This window comes from Microcaecilia unicolor, chromosome 2 (genome assembly GCF_901765095.1).
Source record: "Microcaecilia unicolor chromosome 2, aMicUni1.1, whole genome shotgun sequence".
NCBI classification, from domain to species: domain Eukaryota; kingdom Metazoa; phylum Chordata; class Amphibia; order Gymnophiona; family Siphonopidae; genus Microcaecilia; species Microcaecilia unicolor.
In genome coordinates this window covers 492,176,924-492,191,012 of record NC_044032.1, presented here as the reverse complement: position 1 = coordinate 492,191,012, position 14,089 = coordinate 492,176,924, and the positions used below count along the sequence as shown (strand labels likewise).

Here is a 14,089-nt window from a genome sequence, read left to right as displayed (position 1 = left end):
TGTCAGCACTTTTTGTGGCTGAGGAATTTGGAAAGGACGTCCCAGAGTCAAATTGGACCAGATTGTCCACCAATACAGGGATTCGAGAAAACTCGTGGACAGGTGGATCACGTCTTCTAGACCCCCAGCAGCCTGATACCACTGGGAGGCTAGGGTCCATTGAGCAGATCTCATGTGAAGACGGGCCATGGGAGTCACATGAACTGTGGAGGCCATGTGGCCCAGCAATCTCAACATCTGCCGAGCTGTGATCTGCTGGGACGCTCGCACCCGCGAGACGAGGGACAACAAGTTGTTGGCTCTCGCCTCTGGGAGATAGGCACGAGCCGTCCGAGAATCCAGCAGAGCTCCTATGAATTCGAGTTTCTGCACTGGGAGAAGATGGGACTTTGGGTAATTTATCACAAACCCCAGTAGCTCCAGGAGGCGAATAGTCATCTGCATGGACTGCAGGGCTCCTGCCTCGGATGTGTTCTTCACCAGCCAATCGTCGAGATATGGGAACACGTGCACCCCCAGCCTGCGAAGCGCCGCTGCTACCACAGCTAGGCACTTTGTGAACACCCTGGGCGCAGAGGCGAGCCCAAAGGGTAGCACACAGTACTGGAAGTGGCGTGTGCCCAACTGAAATCGCAGATACTGTCTGTGAGCTGGCAGTATCGGGATGTGTGTGTAGGCATCCTTCAAGTCCAGAGAGCATAGCCAATCGTTTTCCTGAATCATGGGGAGAAGGGTGCCCAGGGAAAGCATCCTGAACTTTTCTTTTACGAGATATTTGTTCAGGGCCCTTAGGTCTAGGATGGGACGCATCCCCCCTGTTTTCTTTTCCACAAGGAAGTACCTGGAATAGAATCCCAGCCCTTCTTGCCCGGATGGCACGGGCTCGACCGCATTGGCGCTGAGAAGGGCGGAGAGTTCCTCTGCAAGTACCTGCTTGTGCTGGAAGCTGTAAGACTGAGCTCCCGGTGGACAATTTGGAGGTTTGGAGGCCAAATTGAGGGTGTATCCTTGCCGGACTATTTGCAGAACCCACTGATCGGAGGTTATGAGAGGCCACCTTTGGTGAAAAGCTTTCAACCTCCCTCCGACTGGCAGGTCGCCCGACACTGACACTTGGATGTCGGCTATGCTCTGCTGGAGCCAGTCAAAGCTCGCCCCTTGCTTTTGCTGGGGAGCCGCGGGGCCTTGCTGAGGCGCACGCTGCTGACGAGAGCGAGCGCGCTGGGGCTTAGCCTGGGCCGCAGGCTGTCGGGAAGGAGGATTGTACCTACGCTTACCAGAAGTATAGGGAACAGTCTTCCTTCCCCCGAAAAATCGTCTACCTGTAGAGGTAGAAGCTGAAGGCTGCCGGCGGGAGAACTTGTCGAATGCGGTGTCCCGCTGGTGGAGAGACTCTACCACCTGCTCGACTTTTTCTCCAAAAATGTTGTCCGCACGGCAAGGCGAGTCCGCAATCCGCTGCTGGATTCTATTCTCCAGGTCGGCGGCACGCAGCCATGAGAGCCTGCGCATCACCACACCTTGAGCAGCGGCCCTGGACGCAACATCAAAAGTGTCATAAACTCCTCTGGCCAGGAATTTTCTGCACGCCTTCAGCTGCCTGACCACCTCCTGAAAAGGCTTGGCTTGCTCAGGGGGAAGAGCATCAACCAAGCCCGCCAACTGTCGCACATTATTCCGCATGTGTATGCTCGTGTAGAGCTGGTAAGACTGAATTTTGGCCACGAGCATAGAGGAATGGTAGGCCTTCCTCCCAAAGGAGTCTAAGGTTCTAGAGTCTTTGCCCGGGGGCGCCGAAGCATGCTCCCTAGAACTCTTAGCCTTCTTTAGGGCCAGATCCACAACTCCAGAGTCGTGAGGCAACTGAGTGCGCATCAGCTCTGGGTCCCCATGGATCCGGTACTGGGACTCGATCTTCTTGGGGATGTGGGGATTAGTTAAAGGCTTGGTCCAGTTCGCCAGCAATGTCTTTTTGAGGACATGGTGCAGGGGAACAGTGGACGCTTCCTTAGGTGGAGAAGGATAGTCCAGGAGCTCAAACATTTCAGCCCTGGGCTCGTCCTCCACAACCACCGGGAAGGGGATGGCCGTAGACATCTCCCGGACAAAGGAAGCAAAAGACAGACTCTCGGGAGGAGAAAGCTGTCTTTCAGGAGAGGGAGTGGGATCAGAAGGTAGACCCTCAGACTCCTCGTCAGAGAAATATCTGGGGTCTTCTTCTTCCTCCCACGAGGCCTCACCCTCGGTGTCAGACACAAGTTCACGGACCTGCGTCTGCAACCGTGCCCGGCTCGACTCCGTGGAGCCACGTCCACGATGGGGGCGTCGAGAGGTAGACTCCCTCGCCCGCATCGGCGAAGCTCCCTCCGCCGACGTAGTCGGGGAGCCCTCCTGGGAGGTGGCCGCAGTCGGCACCGCACGCGGTACCGACGTCGGGGACCTCACCCCGGGCGATGGGCCAGCCGGCGCCACGCTCGACGGTACCGGAGGCGCAAGCACCGCCGGTACCGGAGGGGTAGGGCGCAACAGCTCTCCCAGAATCTCTGGGAGAACGGCCCGGAGGCTCTCGTTCAGAGCGGCTGCAGAGAAAGGCATGGAGGTCGATGCAGGCGTCGACGTCAGAACCTGTTCCGGGCGTGGAGGCTGTTCCGGGCTGTCCAGAGTGGAGCGCATCGACACCTCCTGAACAGAGGGTGAGCGGTCCTCTCGGTGCCGATGCCTGCTGGGTGCCGACTCCCTCGGCGACCCAGAGCTCTCGGTGCCGACGCGGGGAGGGGACCGGTGTCGATGCTTCTTCGACTTCTTCCGAAGCATGTCACCGGAGCTCCCCGGCACCGAAGAGGAGGACGTAGAATCCAGCCGTCGCTTCCTCGGGGCCGAGGCCGAAGGAGGTCGGTCTCGGGGGGGGCTGTACCGCAGGAGCCCTCAGGGTAGGAGGAGACCCACCCGAGGGCTCACCGCCACCAGCAGGGGAATGGACAGCCCTCACCTGCACTCCACACGATGCACCACCGTCCGACGACATCAGGAGACGAGGTCCCGGTACCACCGACGTCGATGCAGCTATCCGATGTCTCGGCGCTGATGCAGAGGGCCGATGCCTCGATGCACTCGATGCACTGGCAGCCAAGGAAGAAGCTCTGGACGCTGATGACGTCGATGCACACGATGACCCCGGTGCCGATGCCGACGAAGAGCCCGAGAACAAAACGTTCCACTGGGCCAATCTCGCTACTTGAGTCCGCCTTTGTAAGAGGGAACACAGACTACAGTTCTGGGGAATTGCTCGGCCCCCAGACACTGAAGACACGAAGAGTGCCTATCAGTGAGCCCAGGGAAAGCATCCTGAACTTTTCTCACACCAGGAATTTGTTCAGGGCCTTTAGGTCTAGGATTGGATGCATTCCCCCTGTTTTCTTTTGCACAAGGAAGTACCTGGAATAGAATCCCAGCCCTTCCTGCCTGGGTGGAACGGGCTCGACCGCATTGGCGCTGAGAGGGGGCGGAGAGTTCCTCTGCAAGTACCTGCTTGGGAGCTGAAGGACTGAGCTCCCGGTGGGCAATTTGGAGGTAACATATAGTAGCATAGTAGATGACGGCAGAAAAAGACCTGCACCGTCCATCCAGTCTGCCCAACAAGATAACTCATATTTGCTAATTTTGTGTATACCCCACTTTGATTTGTACCTGTGTTCTTCAGGGCACAGACCGTATATGTCTGCCCAGCATATCCCCGCCTCCCAACCACCGGCTCTGGCACAGACTGTATAAGTCTGCCCAGCACTATCCCCGCCTCCCAACCACCAGCCCCGCCTCCCACCACCGGCTCTGGCACAGACCGTATAAGTCTGTAGAAGCCAAATTGAGGGTATATCCTAACCAGACTATTTGAAGAACCCACCAATCGGAGGTTATAAGAGGTCACCTTTGGTGAAAAAAGTTCAACCTCCCCCCGCCCCCGACCGGTAAGCCATCCGGCACGGACACGGTTACTGCGGCTATGCTCATCCGGAGCCAGTCAAAAGCTCATCCCTTGCTTTTGCTGGGGAGCTGCAGGGGCCCGTTTAGGCGCATGCTGTTGACGAGAACGAGTGCGCTAGGGCTGAGCCTGAGCAGGCTGTCGGGAAGGTGGACTGTACCTACTCCTCCTGCCCCTGAAAAAATGTCTACCAGTTGAGGTAGATGCTGAAGGCACCCGGTGGGAGAGATTGTCGAGGGTAGTAACACGCTGGTCGAGCTGTTCTACAACCTGCTCGATTTTCTTGCCAAAAATGTTATCCCCCCGGCAAGGACATCAACCATCCGCTGCTGAGTCCTACTCTCCAGGTCAGAGGCACGCAGCCATGAGAGTCTGCGCATCACTATACCCTGAGCAGCGACCCTGGACGCAACATCAAAAGTGTCATAAGCACCCCTGGACAAAAATTTACGACACGCCTTCAGCTGCCTGACCACCTCCTGAAAAGGCCTGGCCTGTTCTGCAGGGAGTTGATCCACTCCACCAGGTCTGCCAGTTGCTTCACATTAATCCGCATATGGATGCTCGTGTAGAGCTGGTAAGGCTGGATCTTGGACACGAGCATAGAGGACTGGTAGGCCTTCCTCCCAAAGGAGTCGAGAGTTCTAGATTCCCGCCCTGGGGGCGCCGAGGCAAAATCTCTGGAACTGCCAGCTCTCTTCAGGGCAGAGTCCACAACCATAGAGTCGGAGGTAACTGGGTCCTCATCAATTCAGGCTCTCTACGGACCCTATACTGGGACTCAACCTTCTTAGGGATGGTGGGATTAGATAAAGGTTTCGTCCAATTCCTAAGCAAAGTCTCCTTGAGAACCTTATGCAAAGGGGCTGTGGACGACTCTTTAGGTGGAGGATAGTCAAGGACCTCGAGCATCTCAGTCCTGGGCTCATCCTCAGTAACCACCGGGAAAGGAATGCCAAAAGACATTTCCCGGACAAAGGAGGAAAAAGAAAGACTGTCCGGCAGAGAAAGCTTTCTTTCAGGAGAGGGAGTGGGGTCAGAAGGAAGACCACAAGACTCCTCAGAAAAGAAATATCTGGGATCTTCTTCCTCCCCCCCACGAGGCCTCCTCCTCGGTGTCGGACAACAGCTCTCAAACAGCAGTTCGAAACCAGGCCCGTCTCGACTCCGAGGAACGATGTCCTCGATGGTGTCGTCGAGAAGTCGACTCCTTAACCAACCGCGGTGAAGCTTCCTCCCATGACGTCGATGGGGAGTCGACCCGGGTGGCCGCCGAGTCCAGTGCCGCAAGCGGTACCTCTGTCGGGGACCTCACCAAGGGCAAGGAGCCAGCCGGCACCTCTGCCAACGGTACCGAGGGCGCAACCACCGTCGGTACCAGTACAGACTGGCGCATCAACCCCTCCAGGAGACCTGGAAGGACAGCTCGGAGGCGCTCGTCTAGTCTCTACCGGGAAAGGCAAGGAAGCCGGTGCAGGAGTCGGAGGCAGAACCTGCATAGGACAAGGAGGCGGTACCGGGCTGTCCATCGACCGACACAGACACCTCCTGTATGGAGGGGGAGCGGTCCTCCCTGCGTCGACGCTTCTCGGGTGCCGAATCCTTCGACGCCCCGGAGCTCCCGGTACCATGATAAGAAGAAGACCAGTGCCGATGTTTCTTGGCCTTCGCCCTCGGCAAGGCATCGGTACCCCTCGGTACCGACAAGGAAGACGCTGAACCCAAACGCCTCCTCGGGGTCGGGTCCGAAGAAGGTTGATCCCGATGGGCCTGCAAAGCAGGAGCCTTCGAGATCAGTGGAGACCCACTCGACAGCTCACCACTTCCAAGGTCGATGCCTGCTCCGGTGCCGACATCGACACTGCCGAACTCGGTACCTTGGTCAACGTCGACGCAGAAGTTCCGGGCGAAGCTCCGAACAGACGGTCCCACTGAGCGTGTCTCGCCGCTTGTGTTCTCTTTTTCAAACCGAGACACAGCTTACAGGCGGCGGGGCAATGTTCAGCACCAAGGCACTGAAGACACGACACGTGTGGATCAGAACCCGAGACCACCCGGTGGCATCAACCGCACTTCTTGAAGCCGCTGGGAACCTTCGATGTCATCGACGGAAAACTAGCGGCGGCGAGATCAAAAACGTCAATGGTGCCAAAAAGAAGGGCACAAAAAAGGGAGAAAGTGCGAACGGCGGCCTAAGACGGCCGCAACAGCAGCAAAACGAAACTTAGGCACCAAACTCTAGAAGTCTACAGATTTTTTTTTTTTTTTAAAGAAAAGAAAACAGCTCCAAGGAACTAGAGAATAAAAATAGAAGTAGAAAAACCTCGCGAAAACACAAAAAACGCCTAAGGCTCCTCAGGACGTGGTGAAAGAGACAAAAACACAGTCTCTCACTCCACCGCGGACAAAAAGGAACTGCTGTCCCCGCGAGTTGGGCAGGAAGATGGCTGCGGGGGCACGCGTGACCGAAAGCTCTAGCAAGCTTTGTTGCTAGGAAGATTTCCGGACCTCAGGGCTGCCGTGGGCGTCACCCATCAGTGAGAACAAGCAGCCTTCTTGTCCTCAGAGAATAGCTGTTAGCGTGATATATACTCAAACTAATTAGAGGATGCTTGTCCAACCCACAGCCTATGGGCCAAAACCCTGCCCTCAAACTACATTTTTCTGGCCTGCAAAATCTTGATGGAAACACAGATTCCTCCAGTGGGATTCCAGCTTCCCAGCTGTGACCCATCCAACCACAAGCTTGAGACATACGGTGCCGGAAGTTCAAGTTGGTCCCATGGTATCCAGTTTCAAGCCTCATGAGACCAACCCGAAGCTCTGGTACTCTATGGTTCACACTCCTAATTAGAGGAGGTACAGCAGGTAAGCAGATCAAACAGGGATCACATCAGAGGAATTCAAGCGTGAGGCACTAGGAGTTCAAACAAAAGAGTAATGTTCATCTTTTTTTTTTCCCAGTGAAGGATGAGAGAGAAAATGGGTGAAGGCAGTGGGACACATGAGAGAGACAGAGAGAATGGGTGAAGGCAGTGGGACACATGAGAGAGACAGAGAGAATGGGTGAAGGCAGTGGGACACATGAGAGAGACAGAGAGAATGGGTGAAGGCAGTGGGACACATGAGAGAGACAGAGAGAATGGATGAAGGCAGTGGGACACATGAGAGAGACAGAGAGAATGGATGAAGGCAGTGGGACACATGAGAGAGACAGAGAGAATGGGTTAAGGCAGTGGAGTACATGAGAGAGAGAGAGAATGGGTGAAGGCAGTTGAGTACATGAGAGAGGGAGAATGGGTGAAGGCAGTGGGGTGCATGAAAGAGGGAGAGAGAATAGGTGAAGGCAGTGGGGTACATGAGAGAGGGAGAATGGGTGAAGGCAGTGGGGTGCATGAAAGAGGGAGAGAGAGAATAGGTGAAGGCAGTGGGGTACATGAGAGAGGGAGAATGGGTGAAGGCAGTGGGGTGCATGAAAGAGGAAGAGATAATGGGTGAAGGCAGAGGGTGTACATATGAGGATGTGCTAACAGCAGTTACTATATCTGGGTTTAAAAAAAGGTTTGTACAAGTTCCAAGAGGAAAAGTCCATAGTCTGCTACTGGGACAGACATGAGGAAGCAACTGTGTGCCCTGGGATTTGTAGCATAGAATGTTGCCACAATTTGGTTTCTGCCAGGTATTTTGTGAACTAGCTTAGCCACTGTTGGAAACAGGATACTGGGCTAGATGGACCATTGGTCTGACCCAATATGGCTACTCTTATGTTCCTCTCGGCCGCCTCTTCTCCAAGCTGAAGAGCCCTAACCTCTCTAGCCTTTCCTCATATGAGAGGAGTACCATCCCCTTCATTATCTTGGTCACACTTCTTTGAACCCTTTCCAATTCCATTATATCTTTTTTGAAATATGGCGACCAGAACTGAACACAATATTCAAGGTGAGGTAGCACTATTGAGCTGAAAGCTTTTTTTTTTCTTTTTATATAAATTTTGAGAGCTTAGGATAGAATTGTTTTACTTTTTTATGTTATGATTATATTGCATATTGTTCTGATTATGTTTGCTATTATTTTTACTATGTATTTCTCTTTTTCCGGAATTGGTGATCACCATTACGGAACAATTGTAAGCCACATTGAACCTGCAAATAGGTGGGGAAATGTGGGATACAAATGCTACAAACAAATAAATAAATAAATTTCGTTGTCCTTCTCTGTACCTTTTCTAATTCCACTATATCTTTTTTGAGATGCGGTGACCAGAATTGAACACAATATTCGAGGTGCAGTCACACCATGGACCGATACAAAGGCATTATAACATCCCCACTTTTGTTTTCCATTCCTTTCCTAATAATACCTAACATTCTATATGCTTTCTTAGCTACCACAGCACACTGAGCAGAAGGTTTCAACGTATCATCAACAACGATGCCGAGATTCCTTTCTTGGTCGGTGACTCCTAACGTGGAACCTTATATTACGTAGCTATAGTTTGGGTTCCTCTTTCTCACATGCATCACTTTGTACTTGCTCACATTAAACGTAATCTGTCATTTAGATGCCCAGTCTCCCAGTCTCGTAAGGTCCTCTTGTAATTTTTACACAATCCTCTTGCGATTTAACAATTTGAATAACTTTGTGTCATCAGCAAATTGAATTACCTCACTAGTTACTCCCATCTCTAGGTCATTTATAAATATGTTAAAAGCAGTGGCCCCAGCACAGACCCCTGGGGAACCCTACAATCTACCCTTCTTCATTGAAAATACTGACCATTTAACCCTACTCTCTGCTTTTTATTCTTTCACCAGTTTGTTTTTTTATCCACAACAGGACACTACCCCCTATCCTGTAATTCTCCAATTTCTTCTGGAGTCTTTCATGAGGTACTTTGTCAAACATCTTTTGAAAATCCAGATACACACAGATGCCCCCATCTTTAAGCCATGACCCCTAGGGAGCTCCTCTATCTACCCTTCTCCATTGAAAATACTGACCATTTAACCCTACTCTCTGTTTTCTATCCTTTAACCAGTATTTTTTTTATCCAAAATAGGACACTACCTCCTATCTCACGACTAGAGAGGTGCATGGAGACAGGAATCTTACCCATCCCTGCCTGTCCCTGCTGGAATCTTACTCATCCCCACTGGAATCTTACCCATCCCCACAAAAAGTTTAACCCATCCCAACCCGTTCCCACCTGTCCCCACAATAATTTAACCCATCCCCACCCATCCAAGTAAGAATTTAATGGTATGTAAGTACATAAGTAATGCCACACTGGGAAAAGACCAACGGTCCATCGAGCCCAGCATCCTGTCCATAACAGCGGCCAATCCAGGCCAAGGGCACCTAGCAAGCTTCCCAAACGTACAAACATTCTATACATGTTATTCCTGGAATTGTGGATTTTTCCCAAGTCCATTTAGTAGTGGTTTATGGACTTGTCCTTTAGGAAACCGTCTAACCCCTTTTTAAACTCTGCTAAGCTAACCGCCTTCACCACGTTCTCCGGCAACAAATTCAAGAGTTTAATTATGCGACGTAGCAAAATATGCTACAGCATGCCTAGCGTCCAACCGGGAACACCCAAAAACAGCAGGTCTTGGTATTAAGGCCCATCCCTGGAATGTATGTAAGAAACTTGCAGATATAAGGAGAGTTGTTTACTCCTTCTGGTAGTACAATTTAGGGGGTTTGTGCTCACTCTTGTTACTCTATATGCCCATAACCAAAATCAAGGAAATTTTTTTCAATCATATATCAATGTTTTAGCCAAAAATATAGAGGGTACACTATTGTTAAGAGGTGACTTTAATATCACTCTTAATCTAAGTTTAGATAACTCAGCTACTCAGGCCACCTATGCAAGGGCAGACCGGGCTCACCCGCAATCCTTTGTTGCCCGATGGGGCTTACATGATATTTGGAGGGAAGTGCATGGTACCGAGTGTGATTATACTTTTTTCCCCCCTTGCATGATAGCTACTCCAGACGACATATCTAGCTGGGAGACTCATTATTACACAATTATGTTCACGCTTTAGAGATTCACCATAAAACTTGGTCTGACCATGCACCTATCACACTTCATTTGTTATTTTGAAGGCAGACCTGCCTCTGTTCCCTGGCATTTGAATGATGCTTTTTTGGATGACCCGGAGCATTTACCATTTACACTTTAATGATACTTCTGATATTTTCCCCTGACTATATGGGAATGCTTGAAAGTGGTAATGCGAGGGCATCTGATTTACTTGCAAGCCCATGTCCACAAAGATAGTTGTTACAAGGAGCAGCAGCTCTGGGATGAAATATCTTCATTAGAATGTCTTTGTAAACAGGGAAGGGGTTACGCAGGCACCAAGTAGCCTTACATAAAGCTAGGGAGGGCTAGTATGATATAGAGCTTCATACTATCAAAGAGCATCTGAGTTGTACAAATCAAGAATATTTTGAGTTCAATAACAAGGCGAGTAAGCTCCTGGCCTATAAACTGAAGCAACACGCCACCCATAATTATATCCATAAAATTTTAGATGATCAATGGTGTACATGTGAGGCTGATATTCAGAGGGTCTTTTTAAAATTTTATAGGCAGCTTTATACTCCAGAGGCAACTCCATCTCAGGCTCTGATTGATTCTTTTTAACTCCCATCTCTCTCCCAATATTAGCCCCCATAGAGGTTGAAGCTTTCTGTGCCTCAATATTGCTTGATGAGGTGCTCTGAGCCATTAAACATCTCCCAGTCGGTAAAGCTCCAGGTGCTGATAGTTTTAGTAACAAATTGTATTTAAAAAAATTAAGGGCCTCCTAGAACCATTACTCACTAGAGTATATAATTCCATTAATGAGGATACCGTTCTACCTTACTCGTGGCGACTGGCTGCGGTTACAGTATTAAACTGGATAAAAACCCCTCACCTTTGTAGCTCTTATAGACCTATATCTCTCCTTGGTACAGATTATGAAATCTTTACCAAAATTCTAGCTGATAAACTCCAAAGGTTCTAACCTCTTTAGTTCATGAGGACCAGGTGGGATTTTTTAGGGGCAGGCAGACATTTGATAACATCAGGAAGGTTTTACATCTAATTACCGCTGTGGAGCAGGGTTCAGATCCTGCTATTCTGGTATCCTTAGATGCGTAGAAGGCCTCTGATAGGGTCTCTTGGCCCTTTTTTGCCAGCCTCTATGCCAGCCTCAAATGTCATATCCAGCTCCATGACAGCAGTATGCAGGTCCATGGAGCAGTTTTAGTGGGTGCAGTGCACTTCAGCCAGGCGGACCCAGGCCCATCCCCCCCCCTACCTATTACACTCGTGCTGGTAAATGTGAGCCCTTCAAAACCCACCAGAAACCCACTGTACCCACATGTAGGCGGCCCCCTTCACCCCTTAGGGCTATGGTAGTGGTGTACAGTTGTGGGGAGTGAGGTTTGGGGGGCTCAGCACCGAAGGTAAGGGAGCTATGCACCTGGGAGCAATTTGTGAAGTCCACTGCAGTGCCCCCTAGCGTGCCCGGTTGGTGTCCTACCATGAGGGGGACCAGTGCACTACGAACGCTGGCTCCTCCCACGACCAAATGCCTTGGATTTGGTCGTTTTTGAGATGGGCGTCCTTGGTTTCCATTATCGCCGAAAACCGGGAACAACCATCTCTAAGGTCGACCATCTCTAAAGGTCGATCTAAATGTTGAGATTTGGGCGTCCCCGACCTTATTATCAAAACGAAAGATGGACACCCATCTTTTTCGATAATACGGGTTTCCCCGCCCCTACGCCGGGACGTCATTAGAGATGGGCGCCCTTAGAGATGGTCATCCCCATTCGATTATGCCCCTCATTATGTTTTAGCAATAAGTTCAATCAATAGTACTTGATTGTTTACTCCAAGGAATCAAATTATTTCAACTAAGATAGTTTGCTTACCCTAATAGCTACACAGGCTAGCTTGCATGTAACAGAGGATTCATCTTTCAAGGTTTTCTGAAACAAAGGTACACAGTCTACCAAGGAAAAGGCATTTCCTGACAAAACAAAGTGACATCCAAGTTATTTTCATAGAAAGCAAAGAAAGTTATTAAACTGTCTGGTTAACTTAGGCATTTTGAGATGGATTCTAAATATGGTGCCTGAAAATTCCACGCAGAAAAAAATATGGCTAAGTGTGTTCTCTAAAGCACGTTTATTTTATAGAATAGGCTTAATTTCCACACAGTATATAGAATACACTGAGAGCCACTCCATGCAACTAAATTTGGTCATGGCCATTTACGACATGCTCTACTTGGCATAAATCCCAAAACCTAAATTAGGCACACAGCTGGTATATTCTATAACAAAATTAGAAATGCCCACGCCCCACCCATGGTCACAACCCCTTTTCAACTATGCAACTTAGAATTTACATATACCACATTACAGAATACACTTAGTGAGTTGTGTACTTAAATCTTAATACAAATTGGTGCTAATTGCTTAACATCCAATTGACTGTGCTGATTAGCTAATTAACCAATTAAGTTACATGCACTGTTATAGAATACACTTTGATTTCCATGCAGAAATTAAGACACTACATATAGAATCCCGGGGTTTACACATTATGTAGTTCTTTTTAAAGTTTTACTAAATTCATCTTTTTAACAACAATTAAACTGGATTATATCTAAGGATACAAGTTCTGTTTGAATTCTAACTGTACGCCAAATTATCTGTTTATGGTCAAAACTCTGTCTAAAATGTGCACACCCACATTACAATGAGTAATATGAAAGAATAAAAAAGCATAATCATCAGAAAATATGAAAAGCAGGCAAAATACCAGTAATAAAATCGAGATAAAACTTAAAAAAAAAAAAAACAATCCAGAACTAAAAGTTCAAAAACAAGCCATATTATTAAACACACCAGTAAATATTCAAGTCTTCAACATGTTTCTGAAATGCCGCTTCTTTTTTGATTAGTTAATAAAAGCAGCTTAATGACTTATATGTAATGACTTATATGTGACTTGTCATGTGTCCTTGGTGGCTTCTGTCTCAGTGAATTCATTGATGCTGTTTTAGAAGCAATAAGGGGTTGGTTTAAAAGCTCAGTTGTACTGCCAAACAGAACACCTAGTCTGAGTCCTGAACCTCTTAGTCATCTCACTGGTAAATGTTGCTTATGGTGCAGAATCATATACAGCTCCTGGAAAGAGAAAAATCACATCCATCCAGTGAAAGTAATAAGTGGATATCAGGGTGCAGGCATACTGTGCGAATATTAGAAAATGTTACATCAGATGATTCCACACAGCAGAGGAGGGAAGCTCTTTTCAGCATCTGACTAAGTAATGGCAAAACTAAAGACAAGAATATATACAGAGATTGGTGGGACCTAATCACAAAAAAAAAAAAAAAAATATGGCAACAGCAAATACAGGCCAATAGCAATCATCTTTGAACCTTGTCATATGTTACCTTGTATATGCAAAGTCAAATATTTAAGGTAACAAGAAAATAAAACTAAGAATCTGGTAGCTGTTTGAACACAGATTAAAAAGAGACTTACGATGGAGAAAGTGATGACACTCCCTCAAAATGACAGCTCTGATTCATCCAATTTATAAATCTGGTGCCAATGGCATTAATACCACTCACATGGTACTACTACTACTACTACTATTTAGCATTTCTATAGCGCTACAAAGCGTACGCAGCGCTTCACAAACATAGAAGAAAGACAGTCCCATATGGTATGTATATGGTAGTGATTTTATCTGAGAAAAGATGGTAACACCGATAGACAGCCTGATGAGAATACCAACTCTCTGATCAGAATTACAAAATTGGTTTATGGAATAAAAATTAGAAATGTCTGTGCTGGTGAGCTCCACTGGAGTTGAGAGATCAGCCAGAGGCTAGATGAGATAGATTCATATAGAAGAATTTAGTGAGAATCTAACTCTAATACAAGAAAGCAGTCGCGGAGTTGTGAAACAAAACTGAAGATACTGAGAATAAGTCCCAGAGATACAATATAAGAGTGTATGGGGTATTGGAGTTGGCAGCCTATATTAATGCTAATCATCTGAAATAACAACAAGCAGAGAGTGGA

At 48.5% G+C, this 14,089-nt stretch overlaps 1 protein-coding gene across 1 annotated transcript in view; it reads right to left on the bottom strand.

Annotated features, from left to right (window-relative positions):
- Positions 1-14,089, bottom strand: part of HTT (huntingtin) — a 990,576-nt gene that overhangs the window by 700,892 nt on the left and 275,595 nt on the right. Inside the window, exon 18 of the mRNA XM_030191138.1 lies at positions 11,918-12,015. Coding sequence (XP_030046998.1) covers positions 11,918-12,015 — 98 coding nt within the window. The remainder of the gene's footprint in view (positions 1-11,917; positions 12,016-14,089) is intronic.